At 33.7% G+C, this 14,880-nt stretch overlaps 1 protein-coding gene across 2 annotated transcripts; it reads right to left on the bottom strand.

Moving 5' to 3' along the window:
- Positions 1 to 3,614: 3,614 nt before the first annotated feature.
- LOC131029353 (subtilisin-like protease SBT5.3) lies at positions 3,615 to 9,557 on the bottom strand. Of its 2 annotated transcripts, none has more exons than XM_057959816.2 (11): positions 9,156 to 9,557; positions 7,879 to 7,976; positions 7,258 to 7,355; positions 6,987 to 7,154; positions 6,787 to 6,889; positions 5,770 to 6,331; positions 5,458 to 5,555; positions 5,063 to 5,308; positions 4,847 to 4,973; positions 4,488 to 4,701; positions 3,615 to 4,287 (listed from the first exon to the last, which is right to left on the bottom strand). In XM_057959816.2, exons 1-11 carry the CDS (start codon positions 9,231 to 9,233, stop codon positions 3,749 to 3,751), a joined length of 2,331 nt encoding a protein of 776 aa, XP_057815799.2. In that variant the 5' UTR covers positions 9,234 to 9,557; the 3' UTR covers positions 3,615 to 3,748. The 2 variants fall into 2 exon arrangements, with proteins under 2 accessions (XP_057815799.2, XP_057815800.2); XM_057959817.2 differs by lacking the exon at positions 9,156 to 9,557 and adding an exon at positions 8,088 to 9,122.
- Positions 9,558 to 14,880: the final 5,323 nt, after the last annotated feature.

Here is a 14,880-nt window from a genome sequence, read left to right as displayed (position 1 = left end):
TCATAAGTTTATCAGAGGTTACCGGTACTGATAAGTAGTTGTTTGAGAAAGTATTTGATCTTATTGATAAGGTTAATGAGTTGGTAAATGATCAAGTTTATATGATTGCTTTAGTGGTGAAAGTTTTGGTAAATGATTTGACTAATGTGTTAAGCAAATCTGATAAAGAGGTTATTAGATCTAATTACAGAAGTTGAGATATTTGTTAAATGGTTTCAGATATGAGATAAGTTTGTTTGAGTTAAAGTTTCAATTGGTCTTAATACTGATTCACCCCCCTCCCCCCCCCCCTCCCCTCTCAGTATTAACCGGATCCTCGTAGGATTCAATATCAATTAGAATGCATACAAATGTAGAAAGATCCATGAAGGTAGTAGCATCATCAACCTTCAAGAAGCGACTAATAGTGTTGTCAATGGCCTAAAAATTAATAATTTCCCAAAAATGAAGGGGAAGATTGACACACTTTTATTGTTTTGGCTTTAGATTGATAAACTTTTATCTTGTAGGATTATACATTTTTCTAACATTTTGATTTTAGAAGATTGTGACACCTAACATTGTTGTTTTGCAAGTTCTTGGTCTAGGGGCATCATCTTTGTACCTGAAAAATCTCTACATCCTCTACAAATATCCTTTTGGGTATCCTTTTCCTGATTATATTTGCTTTCAACATTTCATTTATATACTTTGCATAGCTTATCACTTAGTGTAATCATTTATATTAAGGTGAAGGCAAAATATAATCTAGAAAATTGAGTATCCTCAAAATTTCACATTGTGTTTCAAACATGTTTTGATGCCAATTTTAGTAGCATGTTTTAGGTTTATTTTAGTATAAATCGTGGCCTATCTTCCCTTCACCAAGGTTTGCCAAGATTTTGAAATGCAATATTTTTTTCTCGCTTCTATTCTAGGGACATGTGCCAAATTTTAGAGAATTTTCCTAGGGTGTGAGTATGATGGGCTAGCATCCCAAAAGTTTTCAAAATTTGAATCATTGGTTTCTTGCTTAGTTGTTTTTTTCTACTTGCTATGACATTGCTTGGAATATTAATGCCCTCTCTATATGAATTCAACCCAACAGTTCCCTCACATCCTTTTGGAAAACCAACTTTTGAATCTCTTAGCTAATCTTTCTCTCTTGAAAAAACAATACTACAATTCCATTGCAAGGATTAAGAACTCTTTTTGCCAGCACAATCTCACTTTCTCAACTTTAGTTTGGAACACACTACTATTCTACATTGTTTGTTGAAGCTCATGAAGGATCATTTTCTTTGCACCTTGATCAAATCCTCCAAGGAACTCATCATTTCTCTCCTACATCAAGTGTTTTGTAATATTATTCTTATTACATTTGAATGATAATGTTGCAAATTCTATATTGCATATTCCATTATCTTTTGGCAATCTTTTGGTCTAGACCACCACCCATTTTATTAATACACACAATGGTATTCTTCCTTATAGACTATGATTGATACTCATATATATTATTTGTCACTACTCTAAATTCCTAGATGCATAGAGGATAGATAAGAGCACACATTATATTTCTACTCTCTTTATCATTGACTACCCGTGAAAGTTGAAAGACCAACATAAGAGCTTGAGCACTTTTAGCAAGCTCCCAAATAACTCCAACCATTTTTATTTTTTCTTGCCACTATAGGTATTTTAGGACTATTTAACCATATGGAGCATTTTCAGGTGTTTCCCTATCTATTGCTTAGTAATCTTATTATTTCTCAATTTTTTTATCTTTTTGTTGTTTGAATTATTGTCGGTATATTTTTATTTCTAGTTGTGCAAATTGGGTGAATAATTGGATGGAAACAAAGTATTTTCTAAAGATTTCTTAGCATTTTGAGTTGTATGAATGATAGTGTGACACATTGGCATTCTAGACAATGTTCTTCATCTTCTAGTGCCAGATTCCATTTTCCATGTTATGTTTTATTCTAAAATTATTTTTTATTAATTTATATTCTAGATCTTAGAAAATAACATTTTATTTGTTTCTTTTATACTCTAATTTAGTGAAATTATTTTATTATGATGACACATTGGCATTCTAGACAATGTTCTTCATCTTCTAGTGCGAGATTCCATTTTCCATGTTATGTTTTATTCTAAAATTGTTTTTTATTAATTTATATTCTACATCTTAGAAAATAACATTTTATTTGTTTCTTTTATACTCTAATTTAGTGAAATTATTTTATTATGAAGCTCAAAGTATTTTTGTGGTTTCTAGAGTTGTGTTGTTCTTTTTGAAATGACTGGTAGCAAAGTATATTTCATTTGAAACTAGATTAATCATAAATTAATATGGTGGAAATCACTTAGTTAGAAAACAAAGACAAATTTTTAGCTAAATTAAATTTATCTATTTACAAGGGGAAGAGGTATGCATTAGGATCACATTCACTTCCTATGGTTAGTTGGTCACTATGTATGTGTGAGTCAATCACTATGTGGACATATATATTAATGACCTTGTGTGTTGTTAGACTTACATCTTTGTTGGTGCCAATCACATGTAGTATAAGATTATTGCTTGTCATCACAATAGGCCATGATTTGAGAAGAAGAATTGAACCCACAGTATAATACGGGATGCATTGACATTCCTTCTTTTAGTTGGGATGCACTTAACAACTTACGCATCAATGAACTAGGTAAAAGGGATGACTCTTGAAGTAAGGTTGTAACCACTTTCTATTTTCCTATTGGTCACTATGTGTACTTGTATGGTTGTTGAGTTATTCAAGTTGTGTATATGTGTTGTATGTATGAACTAGTCAAATTATGTACATATGACATGTGCCTAAGCCTACCACATTTTGTACATATGATGCATGCATAAGTTAATCACATTGTGTATATGTGAATTAGTCACATTATGTATTTATGAATTGGTCACATTATGTATATGTGATGCATGCATGAGTTATTCATTATGTGTCCCTATGATGTATGCATAAGCCAATCACATTGTGTTTATCTGACATGTTTGAGCTAGCCACAATATGTATATATGATACATGCACAAGTTAATCGCATTGTGTATATGTGTGAATTAGTCAAAATGTATATATGTGATGCATGTTGCTCATCATTAAGTGTATTTGTGACATTTATATGAGCTAGTCACACTATGTACATGTCATATATCATGAGTTAGCTATTGTGTGTTCCTATGAGGTATGTGTGAATTAGTCACTTGCTAAGTATATGTGATGTATGAGTGAGCTAGCCACATTGCGCATGTGTGGTGTGTGCTTGAGCTAGTCATTGTGTGAACATGTGTTTGTAAGAGGTCCCCATGTGGTTTTGTGTGGGTTCATACTATCGCATATGAATTGATTTGGAAGCATAAGCTCAAGTAATGTTGTGATGTAAAAGTGAGGTTATGAGATAATGAAGTGTCTCTATTATTGATACATGAACTACAAAACTTGTAATTTTCGGAAAAGGATATACAAGCAAGACCATTTAGAATGAATCCTTAAGGTATAGGTGTGGGTCTAGGGATGACCTTGTTTGGGAGCTTAACATATTAGTATGAGCATGCAAAATTGTGGCATAGAATGACTTCCATGGCTACAAGAAGTAAAATTTTAACACTGATGTCTTATAATAAATAAAAATTGCATGATATATTAAAATACTATTTAAAATGTTATTAATACCACCTGAAACAAAGTTCTAGGGGTAGTTTCGTCTTCAAGGACTAGTTGATTTAAAAACAAATATCACTACACACGACAATAGGACTTCTCGCAACATGCTTAGCACTTTTCCATGTCAGAGATCCAAACCCAAAGGTTGAATCAAAACCAGGCTTGGGTTGGAACACCACCTCAAATGATTTCTTTTCCCCTGTCTTAGTGAAGTTAAGGCTGTCTGGTTTCACTGTCATTGACACTTCAGGAGGAGATTCCACCTCTACTTTAAAAGTCTCTGGTCCTTCTGAAACATATGTCACAGTTCTCTTCACAGTCCGAGGTCCATCTACGGATAATGCAGTAATAGAAGGATAATTGAGGTTGTCTAATGCATCATCTGCTGGGCAAGAGAATGCTGTGCCTGTTAAATTTTTCAACATGTCTGAATGCCAGCCTAAATTGCATAAGACTGTAAAATAGTCATTCATTGACATATCATAAATTAGGCCAGGATCTCCAGCTCTATTTGGGTTAATATGACCTGCACCGAAGGCAAAAGGACCTGGATTCCACAATGAATTCTGAGCTCCCTTGGTATTGTCCATTATGGTAGCTGTGATCCTCAAAAGAATACACCCATGGTCAATGATACAGATCTAAAGAATACAAACAGAAAAAACATTCACACTAGGACAAACCTTGATCAGTAGTTTCCATGAAAAATGATTAAAAAATTGAAAAATGATGTGAATTTCAATAAATTTTAGAGGGAGTGAAATTAACAATGAAGTTCTAGTATAGTATAGTATATACCTGAAGTCATAATGGCTGAACTTATGGCTGCTGGGCTCCAATGAGGATATGCTGCCCTTAGTAATGCTGCAATACCAGCTACATGAGGGCATGCCATAGATGTTCCCGATATTATATTGAAGTCAGTCTTCCTATGATCAAAAGCAAAGTTAGTTGGGGATGCTTCTCCTGACCATGCTGCAAGGATGTTCACCCCTGGGGCTGCAATATCAGGCTGCATCCAACATACAAATCAAAAGGTTTCTATTATCAGATTGACAATAATGGAAATAAATTTAAAAAAACTCTATTGTCATATTACTAATAAAAGAATCATGTTGGAAATTGGAAAATATCAAAGTTTAGGGTTGGATTATGACCTTGAGTAAGCCTGGCATAGAAATAGTTGGACCTAGAGAGGTGAAGCTTGCCATCACTGGAGCTGGCTCTGAATCGAACGTGGTATCGAACGTGGTTTTTACTGGAGAAATATAGGCAACAGGGGATCTGCACGAGCATATAGAATTAGGACCCTAAGTTTTTCAAAACCTAACAATGAAATGTGGTAAAACTGAAATAAACTCCTTGAAACCTACTTTGTAGAATTGATGTAATCAAGAACTTTCATTCCATCAACTTGTTTCAATTCAGTTGCAGGAATAACATGAGCATTTGCGAGAAAGCTGTCACTTTCTCCAAGATCATTGTAGAGAATCATGCCAACCCCTCCTGCCCTGCGAACTTCTTCACCTTTCTCGACATTTTTATTGCCACCCATTTGGCAGGCAATAATCTTACCTTTGACTTTTTGAGGATCTAGAGCTCCAAGGTAGCATGACACCCTACAACATTATTTACATTACTCGATTGAACTCATCATCAATGGAATTTAGAAGTTTGGTGTCTTCAACTGCTGCTAATATTGAACTGATGATTAAATGACATCCCATTTTTATGAATAATCAAAATAATAAGTAATTGTGTAGCATACCCAGCAGATTCATTTACACCTGAACTTCTAACGTCTACTGAAGATACCAGAGGGTACATTTGTCTCTTTGCTAGGGGGAACTGAGATAAGCTTTGTCCCTGGCAAAAGCATAAAACATTCAAAAATTCAATCCAAGGGCTTAAAACTAGACATCAATGCTCTTTGCAGAGCATCTGTGTTCTTCTGCAACTAAATGCCTTTCAATTTAAACCTTCTTATGTGATAGATTTAAAAATGAAACCCTTAAGGACTTTTAAAATAGATAAGCTCATGAAACTGATATGTTTATGAAAAAAGTTTCTCAGTGATCACCGTATAATTCTCCTTGTTTCCCAAGAAAGAAACTGAGGTGAATTGTCTATCTGTAGTACTCGCTCCGACAGTTATAACCCATGGAGCCACGTTCATCACTGTGCCTGGACTTGGACCACTGTTTCCTGCAGAACAAACCACCACCCTTCCTTTTTGGACAGCATGGAGTGATCCAATGGAAATAGCATCAGAAAGAGCTAGTAATGCACCCTGTACACCTCCAAGAGAAATAGAGAATACATCTACTCCATCATATATCCCTTGATCAAATGCTGCAAGAATGTCTGCATCATAGCATCTGGAATCTGTGCTGCTACTGTTCCGCTGCCAACAAACCTTGTAGGCTGCAACTCTGGCAGCAGGAGCCCCTCCCTTTGCAATTCCTTGGCCATATCCAAAAACATTTGCTTTTTCCACGAAATTCCCACCAGCTGTGGACAGAGTATGAGATCCATGCCCATGCGTGTCTCGAGCCGAAAGTTGTTGTCCTCCTTCAGAGAGGTCAAGAGGCCCATTTTCAGCTTCGAATCCCTTGTGAAAGTATCTCGCTCCAATCAACTTCCTGGTGGAGAACAAATAATTTTAAGACGCAGATTTTGATTCTACTGTATGTGGGAAAAGTGGGTGAATAAAACTATATGGTCATTTTTATACGTCTACATCTACTAATCCAGTTAATAAAGGGACATTCTTCTTCTATTACTTGGAAATCCCTTTAAAGTTTGAGGTTTGGTTAAATCGAAAGTAAGACCAACGTATATACAAGCGCAATGACCTAACAGATAATTTAAAGGCTTATAACCTGATTCTCTTAATCTAGTTACTAAAGATCCCTGGTTCTTCTTAACATTTAGAACTTCCTGCACGCAGTTATCTGTCGAAAACTTTGAATTTAAATGTAAAACATCTTTTATACTAAATACTGTAAAATTGATATTTGAATTGCTCAAAAATGTGTTAGAAACTTACAAAACTGGTTTGGATTTTGTGATGAGTATAAATCACTAAAATCAGTACCTGTTGCAAGTGAATCCAAAGCTATTTTGACAGATTCCCTTCCAGCGTGAAGGGATGGGGCCAAAACCCTTGTCGCTAAAGCTTTCAGATTCAGGCCACACACCTGACAGGAGGCCAATCAGGATCAGCTATATTGCAGTATAATCATGAAACAACCCCCTGCATATAGTCTAATTATAGGGCTTCTGATGAGCTTCTACCTGAATCCAAATTAGCAATAATGACATCCTGTCCAAATTTTGTTTTGTTCCAGAGTGATTGCGGAGGGATTTGCTGATTGGCATCTTCTAGGCCCAAGAAACCCCATGAATGAGTAGTTTGCAATTTTCGCAGACTGTTAGGAACCACGGATATTACTCCTGGAAGTTCTGGAGCAGCACTATTCTATTAGAATACTTAAAACAAACATATGGTTTGCTTAATACATAACGAGAAGAAACAAACAAAGTTTTCATGGTGGTAAAAAATTACTTGAAATAGCAAGAGCGTGATCTTCCTGGAGTTTAGCAGCAAACCCATTGAGAGTTTTATAGTATGAATAGAAGATTGACTCCTTGGCTGCTTCCTTGCTGAAAAATTAGAGGATTTGTGAGAAAAATATAGTAACTGTCATCTATGAAAACAGAGGACTTGTGAGAAAAATAGAACAACTATCATTTTTTCTTAAAAGGGTAAAGTAGGGGTTTTGGAAGGTTTTTAAACCTTTCACAATGCTAAAATGAGTTATAATGAAGAGGCGTAGAATTCAACAAAGGATTGTTGTAAGGATAAAAAATAATTGAAGAAACGACTGAGGACACCAATAGAACAGTATAATTTGGGCAAGAGAACAGAAGAAATTCAAAGATACATCAAGAAAATTTATGTTAATGATTGTGTTTTGTAAGATTTATATAGTTTCAGTAAGCTCATATTTATTTAGTGCAAATTATTGTGATTTATATAATATTATTTAGGTTTATATTCACACTGAAAAATTGAGTTGTTAGACTTGAATCAAATAATGAGCTCATGTAAAACAATGGATCCAGAGGATAATTCAATTTTATATGGCCCTATTGAACATCTTAAACCGAAGTTTTAATCTATTACCTTCCCAAAACAGATGACAGGAATTCGTAATGAGAATCTGCAGCCAGATGAGGCGTCAATCTTTCTTTAAAATGCCCTCCCATGTAAACCACATAAGACTGCCACCAACCAAGTCAAAATCTCATCATGATCAAAATTCTGCTATCCTTTCTCATAACATTATACTAATCCAAATGAGCTGAAATCATTCAACATTAACCACTACACACATATTGAGTCCTTCCCTGGCCCTCCCAAGTTCATATAATCAGCATTGTCACACGAAAGAAAAATTGCATAGAATCTACATCAGACATATCCTTCTTAGGTCTAATTGAGTACATCATCATTTTTAAATTGCTGCAACAAATAATATTAGCCCTGCAGATCAATTGGAAGTTATGAAAGAAAAGAAAAAGGCAAATGAAATTTCTACACTGCTCTAAGTTTCTAACATACTCCCCTTCAAATGCCACTCATACATTCAATATTAGCAGATACTTCATGCTCTTAAATCTAATCCCCTTCCCAGCCAAGTTCATACAATAAGAATTTTAATACAGAAAAGCAATCGAAAGCTTCTCCAGAGATAAGGCTAGCTCCATGGCTGTTATCAGAAGTTAAATCAGAAAAGTTAGATTTAGACACATTTGTAAATCTTAAAAAACACAAATGTTCAATCATGGAGCTGGCCCTTTCATTGGTGAGCTTCTTCTGAGAGAAGCCCAATTCCACAGCTATTACCGGAAATCAAACGAGAAAAAATAGATTTAGGAGTATTTGATGAACTTAAAAAACAAATTTTCAATCATGGAACTGGCCTTTTCATTGGTGAGGTTTTCCAAAAACAGGCCAGCTCCATGACTGTTATCAGATTTAGAAGCATTTGTTTAATTAACGTTATATAGTCAGTCCATGGAGATGTGTAGCAGATTTCTGGCTTAAACTCTGTGCAGTTTTTCATCATCAACAATTTGAATCATATGATGATAGGATAAAACATAAAGAGCAGATAAAGAGTATATAATATGATCTGAAATGTTGATGATGAAAGATTGCCCACAATTTAAATCAGAAATCTGCTACACAACATTTGTTATCTTAAAAAACAAATGTTCAACCACGGAATTGGTTGGCCTTTCCAGAGACCAGGCCAGCTCCATAGGTGCTACCAGAGATCAAACAGGAAAAAATAGATTTAGGAGCAGCTGTAAATCTTAAAAAACAAATTTTCAATCAAAATACATTGCACAGCTTTAACAAAACCATTTTAAAGCCCAATTCAAAATCCTACTTGCCTTTGTTTTACCCGAGGCTTCTGTGAGTGAGAAAGCCACTGTAACAAGTACAAACAAGATCATTACTTGCCTCTCCATGGTTTCCAAACTTACAAAATTTTCATCATGCTTTCAGTGTATATATAGCGACAAAAATTGTTGGGCGAACATGGATCTGGAGAATTGTTTTAGCAAAACTGTTTTTGTTATAATTAACTAAAACACTTCATGCGGTGCTGGAAATCTTCATTTTTGGGCCAATACTTTTGCTGTTGTTCAATCCCAGTTGAGCTCTCGCAAAACTATGTCAAAATATAGACTTGGCCATGATTGGCTGGTTTTGAAAATTCTTTTCTACTAGCTTAAATGAGCTCTCTCCACATATTGATTAAGGTTAAACTTAGCAAGGCAAAATGATTCTTTCTGGTTTTGTCTTTATTTTTCCGGTTTGGTTTGTTTGTTAAAGGTGAAATTAACTGTTCAATGTAGGTTTTAAGAGAATAATTAAAGTACATGATATCAACTTTTAAATGCCATGCTAATGTGTGTACAGTATACATCAAATTGTATGATTAGTTAATTATTGACTATTTAAATATTTTTATTTATAATATATGAGCTATCTGTCAAATGTAATAAAATTTTCAGGTAATGTATAACTCTATAGTGAAATTGTTAGATTATTGTCTTTATTAGGAATCAATTTTTATTATATTTATTATATTTCTAAAATAAAAAATTAAGGCTAATATTCATTATATGGAGGGTGTCAATCTGATAAGAGTTAAAATTGTGAATCGATTTGAGCAAATTGTGGTTGTGAATTCTACTAAGTGGGTTTGACCAATCGGTTGTTGTGAATGGTCGGATTGGTGTTGGGGATGATTGGGAGATACTTGTTAGGGATGCAAGCGGGAAGATGTTGCTCAATTTGTTGCCTTGTTTGTTTAATGGAAGTTTTTGTATGGGTTTTACTCCTCCACAAATGGAAGTTGCTCAATTTGTTGCCTTGAGCATCCCTCCACCAACCTAAAAGAAAATTCACGTGACTGTCATGACAAATGGTTTCTTCTTATTCTCGTTCCAATATTTTGAGGAAAGCGTGATAATTCTACAAAGATGTCCCTAGTTCCACAATAAGTATGGTCTTGCATTGAAAAATGGTTTCCTAGTCTTGATGCTACCAAGGAAAGCTTTAACAAGGTCTATATTTGGGTTAGACTCATAAGACTTCCTTAAGAGTAGTGGGATGAATCTAGGTTAATCATGACATTGCCAATTCTTTTGGTCAAATTTTATCTATTGATAATATCACAGAATCTAAGAATATTTTTCTTGCTAAATTATGAGTGTGTTAATATTGATAAGACACTGCCAAATTTTATGAAACTCTTTTCTAAATTTGGTGTTTGGAGCAGAAAATCAATTACAAGTCTTCCTTTCATATTTGCTTGCATTGCCATAAACTTGGTTGCTTCTCTGATTCTTATCAAGGCTTCAAAGAGAAACATCACAAGAAGATACAAGGTATCATGAATCCTCTCAATCTTGGGAAATAATGTCATAATGTTACTAAAGAGTGATCTATTACAAGGAATGAAAGAAAGGTTTTTGACATTGTTGTTGTGGGTCCTAGTAATGGGGACGCATGGGTCTCCCCTTAAGGAAAATAGAACATAATGATATTATAAAGGGTTTGTTGGTTGAACCTAACTCCTCTTTGAAAAAAGGTAGGATGACCCATTCAATTAGACTTTGACTCCATTTGAGAGTTCTTTGGCTTGGTTTGGCTAAAACCCTTATGATTGTTGTCATGGTTGTCCTCTTGTTGCAATATTGGTGTTGGTTTCTTAAGGGTTTCTCTAGTTTAAGCGCCCATTTTTTTTATAATTATTTCATGTTGATGTTGGTTCCTTCCTAGTGTTTTAATCTTTTGTGAATATTGCATGGCCTTTATTTATAAGGTTATGGGAACCTTTCAAAACTCTCTTTTGATTCATAACTCTAGTCAAAAGCATTTATCTAATATAAAACAAAAAATGTGTTATTGCAAGACACCTACTAATTAATTCTAATTATAAAAAGTTCCTTCTCATTATATTAAATAATAAGTAGTTTTAAGATTTATGAGTTGAGATTGAAAATACTAAAAATTAAATTAATTAATTTAAATTTAATATTTAATTAGATTTTTAAGATAGTAAAATGATGTTGAAGACATCAAGAATTAATTTTCTACCTAAGTAGAAAGGTGTTTTAGAATATGCAAACTCATTATGTTTTGCCTTTGTTTAGATCCACAACAAGAGAATTGATTTGTCACAAGTAGCTGAACTTGTACTTCCAAAATTAATTGGTTGAATTTAATTATTTGAAATCTACTTTCCTCAATGTTCTAAAACACCTTTGGGAAAATGGTTGAACCATGAGGGTCATGTTCTCTTTAGTCAAACCCTTTAGTTGGATATATTGACTTTGGAACAAGGATTGAGGATAAAAATTGTATATGGTGAAATTTGGAAGATTAAACTATTATAAAACCAACAAAGATCCAACCACATAAAACCCCAATTCTACAATCAAGAATCCACCATACACCAATGAAGAACCTAAAACATGCAAAACATGAAAGATTATACCATTCACATGCTTAGTAGGGTTTGATCTCCATTGTCTCATATCTCCATTGATCTTGTTTTATATATTTTCTCTCAGATTTTGTATTGTGCACAAGAGCACAATAAAGAATAGATTGTGGTTGTGAATTCGCTTGACCGTAGGAAAGGCTTAGTCGCTTGAAATGATTAGCTAGTTGATTGGTTAGGATTGTGAAGGGATGCTCAAGGAATCCTCTTATATATAAGACACCTGTGTTGGCATTGCATGGAGATTGTATTAATGAAATATAGTGTTGTCATTGATGTCAATAGTAACCGGTAATGGAGTTGTATTGCAAACAGTAGTGATGCAGTAATGCAACCGGTAGTAGAGCAGTGATGGAAACCGGTATTGGTATTTGAAGCAGAGTGATCAACCGGTAACCCTAACCTGTTGATATGCCAAACCCTAACCGATGGAGCTTGGTGAATCGGTTACGTTGATTTATGATTGAATGGTGATCAAAGATGGAGATGCCACATATGCATGATGCACGTGATGAGTTTTAAAGTGGTTTTGGCACATAGAGATAACTGTTTTATCTTGGGAATGAGAAAATGCATAGCATAAAGTGAATAACGCGTGATGAGTTACAGGATCCAATGCGCGGTGATCCAGGAGCAGTCGAAGTTGTCTTGAATAATGTGCAATTGATTGCTATGTATTCCAACAATCATGTTTGAATCGATATGTTTGTAATCTCTATGAGATCTTAGGTTTTGTGATGTGTTACCAACCTATTGTATTTGTTTATAAGGTTGATGAGTTGTTTTGTAATTGTGTTGGCAATTTTGTTAGGTGTGATAGTGAGACTGTTACCAAACTAGAAGGAGTATCAGCAAAATGTTTTGAACGTAGATAGGAGCATAAAAGGATCTGACTAAGCAAGATAGTGTTATTACTAGATCAACAAAAACCCTATTGTTCTCTAACAATTACAACAGTTAAATCCCCTAAATGGGTAATCTTTAACAGGCTCGGTGTTGTCTAAATCCTTTAACGAGGTGATTCATTAACTTGGATTTAAAATTCTCTATCGAGGTTACTCCTAACAGGGCATTGCCTTTAACAAGGTATTGTTGTCAATCCCTTAACGGGGTGGTCCTTAACCAAATATGTTCCTAACAAGACATTTTTGTAAAGCTTCTAACAAGGCTTGGCTCCTAACATGGCGAACTTCAGAAGAGTTCAAAATACTTGTGGGTATTCATCCCCACCGTGGTTTTTCCCTTTTGGGTTTCCATGTCAAACATCATTGTGTCAAGTGGTGAATGATTTTGTGGTTATATATTTTGATATGGTTGATATGATTAACTGGTAAAGACACTTTGATATGATTAGATGACCGAAAGTGATCTGTAATGAATTATTACTGATGTTAGTAAAGTGATTTAATGTTTTGGTTAAATGGTATGTGAGTTTCAGATCTGTTACACTGTTATATTGATATTTTAGTCAACCAGTAAGCTTGACAGTGCAGTTGCAGTTTATGGTACATTGTTTAAACTAGTTAGTTCAATGAATGGTTTATGAGTTGGGATTAAGTTTGGTGAAAGTTTAGTTTGTTTTCTATCTACTAATTCACCCCTCCCCCTCTTAGTAGTTGACCGGGTCCTTATTGATTCATCATATTATCAACCTTCGAAATGGAGGGATAGGATTAAGAGGTAAAAGGATAAATGGTTAGCTAGGATTAAAGGGTAGGTGGAGAAAATAATAAAATATGAATGGAGCAGTTAGAGGAAAATCAAGAGATGAATGACAAGTGTCATGGAGGGAAAAAGCTAAAGAATTAATTAAATAAATAAAGATCTATTTAATTAATAAAAGAAGTGGGATCAACAAAATAAATAAAATATTTATTTAATTTAGGGAAAGGATAATTTAAATAAATAAAAATATTTATTTAAATAAGGAAAGGCTAGAAAAGGATAAGTGAATTAATTAAATAAATAAATAACTATTTAATTAATAGAAGGCTTAGGATAAAATAAATAAATAAAAATATTTATTTAATTAGGATAGGATAATTCTAGGTGTCTACAAAATAAAGCACCTAATGGACCTAAGATTGTGTCTACTAATGTAATGATTTGATAAGATGCTATGATGTTACCATAAATTCTCTATGATAATTATTTCAAAGATAGCTTAGAATTATCTTAGCATCTCCTTAAGCATCCCAAAATGAATGAGTGAATGTCCTTAAATACAACATAACATATCAATTAGCAAAAAAATGCATGTTGGCTCATAACAACTAACTTAGGAAGGCGTCATCAAGATTCAACATGTGGGAAGGATATGCTCTAAATTAATATGATATGGGTAGGTTTTAGGGGTTGAAAAGTATGCATGGAAGGGGGTGGGGTGTTTATAAATGCAATTCCAAATCCTCTCTAGATTACTTTGTGCAAGTCAATTAGAGGAAATTTTATTCATTATGTTATTCTTTTAAGGTTCATGAAGCTATTTTCTAAACCACAGTCTTGTATTGTTGCAAAGTCTCATAATCCAAGGGGCACTAGCTTAACCCCAACTCTAATATAATTAACGAAGGAAACTATAATCGCACCTATTGGCCAAAAAATAGTATACATACACTGGTCCAAAAATATGTAATAACAAACCGGAAATAAGGGTCCTTAATAGAAGTTTTGGAATATAGGTTGTACTTTAGAGAAATCATTTGAGGGTCATTTCCCCTATCGCAAATATAAGTAGATAAGAAAGATCTATTTACCAGAATAGATGAGATAGATAAAGATAGAATATATATATATATATATATATATATATATATATATATATATATATATATATATATATATATATATATATATATATATATATATATATATATATATATATATATATATATATATATATATATATATAATATATATATCTGTGTGTGTGTAAAAAAGAGATATTGGGAATGTAATGGATATATGTTGATATATGAATACAAATAATTTTGATTTATGGTCTATTACATGTGTATGTGATATTTTATTCTGATTTACAACTAAGATAGGATCCAAAATACCTTTCCTTGTTGTCTTAATAGGTTTTAAGTCCAGGGTAA

The sequence above is a fragment of the Cryptomeria japonica genome, chromosome 10 (assembly GCF_030272615.1).
Source record: "Cryptomeria japonica chromosome 10, Sugi_1.0, whole genome shotgun sequence".
NCBI lineage: Eukaryota > Viridiplantae > Streptophyta > Pinopsida > Cupressales > Cupressaceae > Cryptomeria > Cryptomeria japonica.
This window is presented reverse-complemented; position numbering and strand designations above follow the sequence as displayed.